General features: G+C 39.4%; 1 protein-coding gene across 1 annotated transcript in view; it reads right to left on the bottom strand.

The window, feature by feature from the left end:
* The window catches only part of STON2 (stonin 2), a 66,811-nt gene that overhangs the window by 50,519 nt on the left and 3,075 nt on the right, over window positions 1–13,217 (bottom strand). Inside the window, exons 2-3 of the mRNA XM_031065427.1 lie at window positions 1,631–1,835; window positions 938–1,186 (exon numbers count right to left, since the gene is read on the bottom strand). Coding sequence (XP_030921287.1) covers window positions 938–1,186; window positions 1,631–1,718 — 337 coding nt within the window. The 5' untranslated portion in view covers window positions 1,719–1,835. The remainder of the gene's footprint in view (window positions 1–937; window positions 1,187–1,630; window positions 1,836–13,217) is intronic.

Genomic DNA, 13,217 nt, shown 5'->3' with positions numbered 1-13,217 from the left:
TGAGAGAAGTCTTATTCATGTGTTACAGGGAATATCTTATATATCAGGGAATATCTCTACTCAGTGAGCAGATGAAAGCTATAACTCTTTAAACTGCTTTAATAAATAGCAGTCATAAAGTGGAATTAATAAGAGAGAATCTCAACTGAAACTTGAAAAAGTAAACTGTTGTTTTCTTGGGCAATTACTCCACAACCTCCTGCAAGGAAGGACAGAAGTCTGTTGATGCAGAAAAGCTAGAAGCTTATATAGCCACATCAGTTACCATGAGCTGATGAGGCAAGGCAGGGGATTTGCATGCATGTTTAAAACATATCAGAAAGAACTGCGATATTTGAAGAAAAGTGCATGCAGTGCTGGAATTAAGGTAAATATCTGTTGTCTTTGTAATTCTCCAGCTGCTAAATCACAAGACATCAGGAAGTATCACAAGACAGCAGGAAGTACTGATGAGCACTGGCACATTAGTTGCTGGTATCAATGAACTGCTGGCAAAAAGCGTATGGGAACTAAGATCAGGTAAAAGCTAGGATCACAGAGGTGATCACCATTCTTTGAGTTCCAGATTACAAAGGCAAATATGGCTCAGACTTTTTTAATGGCTTTTCATACCTCTATGTAAGAAATGTCACTGCTGAAAACACCTCTATGCTCATTCCCCATGAATGCATTTTGGTAATCTCCAAGACTTAGTCAAGACACAGGTGGAGTGAGTCACAAAAGGCTTTCATTTTCTTTACAAAAAGAAAATATTTCTTGTTCAATCCAGAAGGATAGTGTGAGCCCTTTTTGAAACTCTGATAACATTAATTGTGTTAAAATACAGTACAAACTACTCAAACCTTTGAGAAGCCAAAGAGCAAGGCAAAAATCCTGTATGCTGTCATTGTACTTTGTTATCTTACTGGAACAGACCTTCTCATTGGTTTTGCCTCACCTGTTTGTGGGTGGGTTGATGAAGCACTGGTCCATGGTGCATCTTCAAACTGAACCCAAGCACTGATGGATGATGACAGATCAGTGCTGGGAGACACATGGTTACCAGAATCCACCTTGGGCTGCTGAGCTGCCTCCTCCAGCTCTGAGCAGAAAAGGTCTTGAAATCCTCCATTTGGAGGATTGTGGTTCTCTTCTGAGGATGTGTCGGTGGAATTAAAACATTTCACCGGAGGAGCCTCAGTGCTACCTAAAATAGAGGTAACATAGAAAGGTTTCCAGGATTGGCCATTATTTCATTGTTTTTTATTGAAATATCTAAAATTTGCCATTAAATGTAGGACATTTTCCTTCACCTAATGCAGTTTTTGGATTAACACTGGGCAGTCTTGCACTTGATTTTAATAGGTGAGGTGTCTTCCATGGCTGGTTGGATACTGTCTTGAATTTTGAAGCACAGATCCAAAACCTGTAGTAGATCTACATCACACAAGGCAAGTAATTTGCCTTTTTGGCCCAAATTCTCCTATTACATAGGGGTAGCAGGAGATAATTCAATCTCTGCACAAACTGCTTCCACTTAGAAGGCAAGCTCTCCCATATATATCACATATATATGCTAGATTTATGCCAGTAGTTGGTCTAAATCAAACAAGGAAGTCTCACCAGTTCCAGAGAAAATCAGAGAGCTTACCTCGTGGGGGCACAGGGAGGAGCAGCTCATCAGTGAAGGACACCCACTCGGACTGGTGGGAGGCAATGACACTTGTCAGAGATGTCATATTCGCAGCAGGTCACTCATCTTCACTCAGGGATCAGAAGGAGGAGGAAGCAGAATGGGTGAGGTACAGTGAAGATGAGCCAATAGAGGGAAACACCTCCTTTGCACTTCTTTTCAACTGCTCTTAAGACAAGAAAGTAGATGATTTCTTTTAGAAAATTAAATGGGAGGAACTAGTGCCACCATTTTTTATAATATAAAATCCTAAATCAATTTATGTACCACAGTCACAGTACTGTCAAAGCCACCTTTGAGACAGGAATGTCACCTGTGTTTAGAGGAGGATTACGCTTGAGCAACTCCTTCATATAAAGCAACTGAGGGTCCTGAGACATCTTCATGTTAAAACAGTCCATCACCAAAACCAATGTTTTAGTCCTTACTTAAAGAGCCTCTCATAATCCCAGCAACAGCAGATGAGGAGATTCTCCAGGTTTAGCAAATTTTGATTATGATGTAACTTAATCCCCACTCCAAGCTGTCAGCATGTCTTTGCCCACCTTGCTGCTTACAATGTCTAATCCCTCTGCAGAGCAAACAATAAATTGTACGTTTCATTATCAATAACATTTATGAAGCTGATTCTGGAATGAGGATGAGTGGCCAATGACTCTTATCATGGTCTGGGTATAGAGAGCTGCCCTGTCATCTAGATGCACTTTCCACTCTGCTGCTTGACTGGAACTTTACATTTTAATTTTAAAAACCATTTTAGACCTTGTCCAGAGTTAAGCATGGTTTTGCTGTAGCTCCGCAAATGTTTTCACAGATGTGAAAACTGAATTTAGTAGGCCCTCCAATAGTATGCACCCCACACAGATCTGTGAATCTGCTAGAAGGAATGGAGCACTGGAAAGTGCTCTGGTTGTTAGGCAGTAACTGGGAGAGTCAGGTCCAGGCAGAGACATTCTCTCTGACAGGAAGCCATGACCACCTCAGTTTTGCAAACCACTTCAAAACTCTCAGAAGACTCTTCCTAGGGAAATATGCTAATTCTGTCCCCATTTATCTCAAGAATTGAAGCTCTTGTTGCCATGGTGTTGAAGTACTTGAAAATACTGAAACTCAGACCTATTTGAAAGAGCTTTAAGCAGCGTTTCTTGGCCTCCTGTCTCTCACCTAACTAAAGGGTTTTTCAGGGTGAAACTTCATGTTAGTGCACAAGAACAGATACTTCACCGAGACTTCTCTTTACCCCATATTAACAAAATCTGGGCCTAAAAAGCAGACATATTTAAATGCATTCAATCTTTAAGCATTTCTGAAGGAGACAGATCATCAAATACCTTCCAATATTATTATTCTCCTCAGGGCCACAAAGTCCTTTGTCAGCTGAAGGCAGATCAGCAATCAAGAAAGAGCTGAAAACTTCAAAAGTTTAGAAGTCACAAACCTGCCTGACAACTAGAATTCCGGTCTGAAGATGAATCTTTTTGAGCAGAATAGAATGCAAAATGTACCATTTCCTGCAAACATAAAAAAGGATTCCCAGAGATAATCCTGATGGTTAAGTGCAATCTGCCGTAAGACTGATCCCCTTGCCAGAGACTTTCCAGAGGCTATGAAGCCCTGACCAGTTACCCTGCACATCTTACCCTTGTTACACAACCAATTCCCTCCTGCAAGGAACAGCAGCACTTGAGCCCCTTTTCCTCCACTGCCATGGCAGGACCCCTGTCTCCATGCAGTGTGGGCAGGTACACCTGCCTGCCCTGAATAATATCTATTTTGGATGCTGTTAATAGAAACTACAAAGCTAAACATAGAAGCAAGCTAAGGAAAAAAAAAAAAAGATGTTTAGGGTCATTTGGAGGCCATATAAGGGAAGAAGAGGATGACCTTGGTGTCTTGTTTTCCTCATGTGACCAATTAAGCTGTTTGTTTTGGTCTTGTTTAAATATCTGTAACCAAGTTTTCTTTTCCCAGACAACTGGATACTGACCTGCCCTTTCTCCTGGAAAAGTCCTGACAGAAGCATGAAGTGGCAGGAAATGAAAAAAGAAAACAGTTTACCCTGCACTGTATGCACAGAGACTTCAGTAGAGCTAATTTTAAAATTTCTTTTTCTTTTTAATTTCAAGGGGAAGAAAGATATGAAAGGAGGCAAGAAAATGGACTGTTTCAGCAGTACAGATATGTGGGAGAATTACACCATTATTTTAAGATGGATTTCCTCTAGTACCCTATTGCCCTGTGACAAATATAATTATTAAAATCCATTTAGTACCAGACAGCAAAACTAGCACTTTAAAATGGATAGTAATCATTATAAGCCCAGAAAAGCATCAGAATACTGTGCATTGAGGGTTATACAACTTTCCCATGACGGAATTTTCTAGAGACTTCCCAGTTTGGTAAATAAAAGAGATCGTGTTGACTTATCAGGGTTATCACGCCCTTTAGACAAGCAGCCTGAAAGAGAAGAAAGGCAGTCTGAATAGCTAATAACTTCAAAGATATTCAGAATAGAGGCATTTTGAGGATGCCTATGTTAGGTTAAAAAAAAAATATAGAATTTTGCATTCTTTCAACATTCACCAAAGATCCTCAATCCCACCCCTTGACCTAAATGCCTGTACAGAATTATGAATCATGTATAGCTAACACCTGTGCAGACTATGTGGAAAAAATACTTCATCCACAAACTTCACCTCTCATTCACTCTCCCAAATCCTCCTTTGAGAAAGACCTAAGCCCATCCCACTGTGAACCAATGGGCTTCAGCCAGCACAACACCAGTGCCACTGTGCATTCAGTTAACACAACGGTGCTGCAATCTGCAGAACCACTACAGAGGTAAATCTCTCCAGAAGAACCATTTGAATTGTGGGTAACCCTGAATCCTCTCTGTATCAAAGCAGCCAGCTCCACTATTTAAACACTGCAGTGAGCACTCTGCAAGTGAATTTCAGAGTGTTCCTTCCTGTTCTTCAGAAATCTCAAACATCTCTGGCTATTCATAGAGCAATGAATTTTGGAGCCTACTAGGACTAAGAACAAATGGATCCTCTAAACTCTAAGTAAGCTACAATTAAAGCAAAAGTTTATGCTGCACAGGCCAAATAAGAGCAGATGGAAACACATTTCTTGGAACAAGATATTACCAGGCCAGACCAGCAATTTTTTTTTCTCTACACCAACAGGATTGTTTAGATTGTTACTTCTGGATTTGTGTTATTATGTGCACTAAGTGTTTAGTGCTGAACTGGTTAAAAAAAAGTAAGATAATTTATCAGATTTTTGATTAAAAAAAAAGTGAATCAGAAGTTTGTTTGTTTCCTACTATTACACAGTAAATACAATGTTTTACCTACTCACCCCAATGATCCTTACTATCAATTCCAAGGCAGTGACCTGACCATGAGGAAAAAAACCTCTCTAAGAAGCTGCAATTTCTACTTCAGGTATCCCTTTTTCACATTACAGTTTCACAGTGGTGCATGTAAATATGAGTGACAAGTAGGTGACAGTTATTTCCAGGTCTCCAGGAGGTAGAGATCATAGAGCTGGAACAAAACTCTGTGTCTCTTTAGCCCCCTCAGTGTTTTGATTATACAAGCCCTTTTGAAAACTGATGAAGGTTTATTCTAAAATGACAGAACTGCTTTGATAACTAGAAACCTCTTATTTCAAAACTATGTAAATTCACAGACTACAGCCATTCCTTCTTGTGATGTGATTACACATCTGTCCTTTTGTACAACTCCACTCCAGCAACAGATGAAAAGGAATAGCATTGTCCTTCTCCTTTTATCTTGGTAAACCAAAAACATGTATTTGAGAAAGACACACATAATTATCCAGAAGTCTGACACCCAGCACCTTGTACAATGAGCTCTCATTTTAGGGGGGACCTTTACACACTATGTGAGTACAAACACCAACAGTACTAATGTTGGTATGTAGAAATGTTTGTGGCACTATTAATGCTTAGAAGTATCAGAAGTATCTGTAATGCATTTCAGAAGTATCTGTAATTGCATGGTGTTTTTGTAAACATACCATTCCAAGTATTTAATTACTCATGTGTTTGGACAGCAAACTCAGTTTCTCAGTAGATTTCAACTCTGCTGAGAAGAAACAGCTTAGCACAGTTAATAATTTTAAGCACTAAGGTAATTTCTCCAATTGGTTCAAGTTACATCCATGTGATGCAGGCTGCAGTTGGCTTTCTGATCACTACCTAGAGTTACTAGGTTACAGTTATATGAGAAAACAGGAGAAAAAAGTCAGAATAAAAATACTGAGAATGAAATTCAGTTGTTTGCTTTCTTATTTTCCAAATACATCAACAGCAAGCTTGTGCTAAGTGCATAGACTCTATTGCCTTACTGAAAAAAAAATTCCTGTAATCCATACAATGATTCTGTTTTTCTTGCTTATACATTCCCTTACAGTCCCAGGAACTGAAACATTAACTGGTTGCAGTGGTTTGCATTTGGTTTTCTAGGAGACCATTGTGGGAAAACAACTAGACAAGCTGTTAAACTTCACTTAGAAGAGAAAAGAAACTAAGCCAAAGGGACAGTAAGAAAAGAAAAGACCCTGACCAGGGCTTTTCTTGTAACAAATAAGCTTCACTCCCACCAGGAAAACCTCAAGGAAAAATAAGTAATTTTATCTTGACCATGTGTTTGGCAAACCTGTACAGATGAAACTATTCTGGTAGCATGAAGTGAGGAATGATTGCTGCCTTGGGCAAATTTCCAAGTGAGAGAGAGCTCATGGCTGTTCCTCTCGGCTTGGCCTGTAAATAAACACTGACCATCAGCAGATCATGAGCAGAATAATAAACAAACTCCAAATTGGAACTCTGCTCTCCAGCATCAAAACCAAGTCCCAAGTACTTCAAGGTGCAACAGCATAAACAAAACACAGTGCAAAACAACAAGAAAAAAACCCCAAAACAAAGAACTTGAGAAACCCAATGAAATAAAGCAAATGGATTTAGATATCATTCTTACTGAAAAAAATCATTTTATCAACCTCTGCCTAAATGCCTGAGGTAAGTTTACCTTATGAATGACCTAGATGATGACAGGAATAAAGTTACATTTGGTTGATTATGGTATTCGTAATATTGACAATATTTTCTCCACATATACAGCTCTGCCAGCTTGTAAATTGCCCTGAGAAAGTCTCCGATAAAACTCTGTCTTAGATCTTAGACCAGTTCTACTTACTCTGATACATGCTTTTATACGAGCTCCATGACTTCAGACGTAGCTTAAAATCTCAGTCACTACCTGCTGCATGTAACACACACACACAAAAGCAGAACAAACAAAAATTCACAATATGAAAGGAAAAATTAGGGCCCAAAGGGAGGCAAATGGACATGCCTTATGGAACTCCTGCAGCCTCTCTGGGAGAAAGGATGGCTTTTCCCATTATGGATTACCCCTGAGTGAATGGTAACAAGAGCCTGCTGTGTCTGCAGAGCCAGAGCAGATCCCCCTTGTGCCATTACAAGGTAGGTCATTAGCGCTGTCTCCTGGTGATTTGAGACAGAGATGGGGCAAGGTGGAGTGAGGTACTATAAGTGACTAGAGCTATCTGGCACACTGAATAACAGAAAAGCAGACTGGTGGTCTGCCTGAGCCCAGGACCCACTGCAGCCACCCTAATGACTATTCCCAATTATTCCAACAGATACGAAGTGATCTGCCTAAATCCACACTGCAAGTCCATGGCAGAATCAGTGTAAAAGCTGAGGTGACCTGGAATGACCTTATTTTCTCCAGCACAGCCAGCACACATAAAAGCATATGCCACAAACACACATCCCAGCTTTCCTGGAAGCTCACAATTCAGTGACAATAAGAGAGAAGAGTCTGTACAGGATGCATTGGTAAGAAAGTCACAAGCATCTCCCCCAGGAATATTTGCATCAAGGCTAATATCTGGAAGGTCAACGGCTGCTGTTTTCTCTGCACCAAAATCTATCTGCCACAGAAGCTCCTCTGTTTTCCATAAAGAGAAGATATCTAAAATGCTCTCCTGCAGGCAATACCAGCATCTTTAGGCAGTTCAGAAGGCAATCATGTCTCTCCTGCCAAGGCCATGCCTCAGAAATACTTCATGGATTCTGGATGCCTCATAATGAGAGACAGAGATTCAAAGTCTGATGCTGGAGATAAATTGTACAACCTTTTCTATTACTTGTACTCCTAAAAGCGTGAGAATTGTAGAAAGACACTGTAGAAGACCAGCAGTGAAAAACAAAATAGGAATTTTAATGTATTTTAAATTTATTTTCACTATTAGAAGAAATATACAGCAGGCAAAAACCAAAGGAGGATGTGAGACAAAAAGTTTGACAGTGATAGTTCACATCACCAGTAACAGCAGAAAAACAGAAGTTCTGCATCTCAGGACTTTCAGTATAGCTCACTCTGGGTACATGATTCATTGAAAGTTTAACTGAAGCCATGTAATTGCATGGGAACTTGAAGGACAACTTCCCAAACTACCAGCCTTTCAACTCAAACTAGAATCTGAGGCAACAGTCAGAAAAATGCTTCTCTTACCATACAGAGCAACAGTGCAATAAAACTAGACTGGGACAAGATCACAGGGAAGAGGCAATGTGTCAATTTGTTTAGCAGAACATTTGCATCTCTAAAATCTGCACTTTCCCCCCGCCCCAGTCATTATTTTATAAACAGGAGAAAAAAACAGAAGAAAAAACCACTAATTTAAGATTTTTCCTCCCAAAGACTAGAATAGTTCGGGTTTTACTTTGTTCAGCAAAATTCTGTTGGCAATCATAATAGACAACAGGAAATGTAAATGCAGTAAGGGAGGAGAAGTTGCTAACATCCCCTTAGGAAAGGGTGGGTTCAGGGTCCTTACTACTCTTCTTTGTTTTCTCAAGGCCTCCACAGGGCAGAAGTCCAAAGCAGCACCCAGATCCCAGACTTCAACACCTGCCCATTATGCATGTCACAGATTCTTTTCTGCTTCAAGATGGTGAATTTGGAGTGGTCACAACTATTGCGCAACACAATACTATAAAATTGATGCTCCAATCCACAGTATGTGGAGGGAACTGTGTTTAAGGATTTATTTCTTCTTTCAAACCTCAAAAAGTGAGTCATACAAGGAATGTGTGTTTCAAAAGAAAATTCCCACTGAGTGACCTGGTTTGCACATCTGATATTGATGCTTTCATATGTTCTCATTTGAATTCTGCAGCTAGCCAGATGTATTCCATTTACCAAACCCTCCAAAAGCTCCTGTATTTTATTTGCTGTTGTGATGATGATAAAAGTGTTTTTTAAAGTTATTTCACTAACACAAAAAGCACAGTGTTCTATAATTAATCACTGTAGAACCAAATATGCCATCACAGCCTGACATCACTGAAGACAGCCATCAAGAAGTGAACACAGAGCATAAAATCCTATCTGCCTGTCCTTCTTCTGTACTGGGACTAATGACAAAAGAGACAGGGAAGGGAGTAAACTATCATAAGTTTACTGGAATATCATGCTGGATGACGAACACTCTTTCAGAAAACACACAGCCTGGCTTGTATGAAATGCCATCCTGTTGTGACAGATACTAACTTTCCATCACTGCTTATATGCATTGCAACAAATTACTGCATTTCAAATATTCACTGTACAACTCAAAAGCTGATCCTGCTTCCATCAGTAAGGATGGTAATTCCATTGTGGAGTGTTTCACCTGCACAAATGAAACCAGGGCTTTGTTTTCTGATTACAAATAAGTTAAATGCTAGAAGATGGCTAAAAACACCTTCAGTGAAGATGGTGGGTACAATTATTTGCCATCAATCAGTATCAGTTAAACTCTTATTTTGACTAAGCTGGGGGAAAGAAGAAAAAAAGAAAGCCTAAACAAAAAAAAAATCTCCAAGGAAGAAAGAAGTCAAGGCCTCAAACACTAGCCACATTCAAGACAAGGGAGGAACTGAATTCTGTAGAGAGATGCTTCACTGGAGGCTGTATGCCTACAGAGAGGATGGGCATTGATCTGTCTGTGCTGTGAGTATGCACAGAATGGGGGAACAGATTCAGAGTGAGAGAAAAACACAGAATCCAACTGTGCAAGCATCAGGGAGACAAGGACTATTGAGGAAGTGATGCAGCCCTGAATGAAAGCAAAGTTTTCTTGAGCTGAATGTTGGCTCAAAAGCGTGATTAGGAACACTGAACGAGAAAGTCATCTTCTGTTCAAGCCTCCTCTGTATACCCATGTAGCTAACAACTATTTACATATAAATAATTTATCTATAATTGTATTTCTATCTTTTGTAACTTCTAATCTGTATCAGCAGCGCCCTTCCAATGAAGAGTTTAAAAAGGGATTTTTGTTATAAAGGAGATCCTTCTTGATTGTTATAGATAAAGGCAATATTAAAATGTGAAGTTGTCTCCCAGTTTAAGGAAACCCTGCTTGATTATTTAAAGCCAGACAAAAACCAATACTCTGGAGGAGATAGAACAGGGAACAAGCTTGCCCTAGCAGAAAATTCTTTCAATGATCCAACCGGTCTTTCCTCATTTCCAGTGTCTGAAGAGTCAAATGCAACTTAATGTGATGCCAGGACACAGCAGTCCTTCAGGGTAACCCACAAACATCATGTTTGTTGTCACTATTTCAGACAGCCTAAATATAGGTCCATTAGACATGATGGTTCTATTCCTTTAGCATGGCTACTCATGTTTCAAGAGAATGAAAAAACAGCCCTAGGAAAAAAAAAAGCTTGTACAAAGATTGAGTTTAAAAGTACCCAGTATTTTATGTAATATTACTAAAAATATATCTGAAGTAGAAACAAAGCTCCTGACAAGTCAAGTTCATACACATTACAAAAAGAGTTTGTTTGCAATGGTACTGTCTAATGTATTTGGGCCTAATTGTATTTGTTTAGTTGTCAAAACATAAGAAGGTTTTGAACTTTTGAACAAAACATAGAAAGTCAAAACATAAGCACAGTATACTAGCATGATGTAGAACAGAGGGTATGAGAAAATCTTTCACTTTTTGTTATTTGGTTTTGGTTTTATTGAGGTTTTAGGCTGTTTTGTTTTTACTAACACACACTAATAAGTGGTAGTCTATGGTAGCACCCTGATGATAGTGCCTGTGAGACAGCAGGCAACCTTTTGCATTCCAAAAGAGGAATCCAAGACATGCGCCCATCTATCTAGGTGATATCTTTTAAGTGATGCAGAGGTACATGGGGTGAGTGATGCAGGCCCCTCTTGCATATGGAGGCAGCAAGGCACTCATATTTTATTACACTCAGTGTTTTGCTGAGGAAGCTGCAACAGGGAGACAATGCAAGTCTGATACCAACTGCAGGAAGGAGGACTGGTTGCAACTCATGCTAAAAGGCAGCAAATAATTAATACCAACATTATTGCGTGGCTTCCATGAGATCATCTTTTAATGGTCAGCTCCAAGCACATTCACATCAATAGCCTGGACTGGATACAGGGAGAATCTGCAAACTTTTCTGGGAAAAAAAGAGTTGAATGCCGGTGTCAAGCTCTGAGCCTGCATGTAGTATGGTAAACTAATATAGCTGCCTCCATTCAGAGAGACTGGACAATTCAATTGCAGAGGTCAGAGATGCGTTATTTAGGAGAGGAAAGCCCAGATCTGCCCAAATCTATTCCACCTCAGTTTTATCCTCTTCAGTGACATTTGAGATTCCAGCAGTGAATGCCCCCAAAGTAATCCATGCACCGATCAACTGAGCATTCCTCATGCTAAACTCATGTACTGGATAATTTAGGATAAATTTGCGAGCATGCACCTGATGCTTCCACCATGTATAGTTTTTATATATAGAATGTAAGCTTTAGCCAGGTAAATACTTGAACTGTGGTCAACTTGAAACAACCTAGCAAGGATCAGAGAGGAAGGAGCATTTCTGTTGGCAAGTTTCTGTCATTAGGAGCAGCTGGCAACTAAACAGTAACTAATCATTAAACTTCATGGGCCAAATTCTTCCTTACAGCTATTCAATTGAAACTGCTCTGTTAGAAAATAAACAGGCCTTGTGCTGCAGACCTTGACCAGCTCTAATTTCAGCTTTGCAGCTAGTAATACTTTTCTCTTCAAAAATGCTTAGTAGATTTTTTTCATGCATTTCCATCACCCACACAACCACACAACCACCATGAAGTTCTGCAAAATAATACCTTCTGTTCACCAGATGCCCCTGACGCAGATAGCAAAATTACTGTATCATATAGCCACCCCTATTTCAAAAGTAAATTGAAGATAATTCTTTCATTTCATTTCACAGCTGGCAAACCCAAGAGCCCACAGAGAGAACTGGTTTCTATAAATATTCACGTCTTTAAATGCCAACTAAAACTTGGCCTAAAAGAGCATAATGAATTAAGAAACAGCTCAGCAAAAAGACATCCTTTCTCTCTAGCTCGCCAGGCAGGTCTGCTGGCCCTTGGACCAGGAGCTCCACTTTGAATCTCAGCTCTGGAGCACACTGGCTGCTCTTTGAATATCAGCATAGTTTTTAATTACTAGAGCACCTCTGTAGGATCCTGAAGCACACTGGTCAGTTCTGCCTTCTGTTTCAAGCTGAAGGAGTTGTGCTGAGACATTAAGTTCAATTTCCTTAATAAAGCAAGATGAATTCCACCTCCTTTAACTCCAGACACCCAGTCAGACATCTGAGATAGTCACCTGATGCTCTGCTTATAGTCAGTAGAAGGAGCACAACATCTCCAGAGGGTCCTTTGCCTGATCTAATGAGGTGAATCCCCTTCCAAGAAGAGTATGGTAACTAACTTAGACTTGCCTGTCTTTTCACACCTAAGGGTGTAAACTTCAAGGAAGTCTTACACACATTTCTAGATGTTTCACTGAAGGTGACTGACAAACCTTAATATATCACTGCTAAAAAATATTTTCAGCATTATGGGAAATACTTCCTGTCAAAAAAGCACCTATTGAAGAATTTTCACAACTGATGAGAGCAAAAGCTCTTTAATTTTATGGTTCTCCTTCAGAAACTGTATCTCTATAGAACTGATGTATAAGAAAGCTATACATTCCAGTAACCTACTTCTTTTAAGATTACTTCCTATTTAAAAAGCACTATTTGTTTCTATGTTTATCTAAGGGACACATTTTTCTAGCACTGATGTCTGCTATTAACTCTTTCAGCATAGTTCTAAAATGTTTATTGTTTTTCTTGGATTTTTTTTCTGTCAATATATAATAATGATTATGCTAAATTTAAAAATGGGTTGTCAAGTTGGTCAAAAGACTACATCCTAAGTTTGCACTAGTAAACAACATAAAACCTTACCAGTAGGAGCTGAGTGGTAGAGTGAAATACTTAGCATTAAGGGCACAACTTTCACACTACCTTTTTTGTGGTTTTTACTAACAATTATCTCCAAAATGATCCTGTAAACTGAATTTGCATTAGCACTTGGAGTACATTAAATGAGTTCCTCCTTCTGCTCAGTTTTTGTGCATCTTTTTTTAG

This window comes from Geospiza fortis, unplaced genomic scaffold (assembly GCF_000277835.1).
Source record: "Geospiza fortis unplaced genomic scaffold, GeoFor_1.0 scaffold54, whole genome shotgun sequence".
NCBI lineage: Eukaryota > Metazoa > Chordata > Aves > Passeriformes > Thraupidae > Geospiza > Geospiza fortis.
The sequence above is the reverse complement of the archived record's forward strand: the minus strand, read 5'-3'. Positions and strand labels throughout refer to the sequence as shown.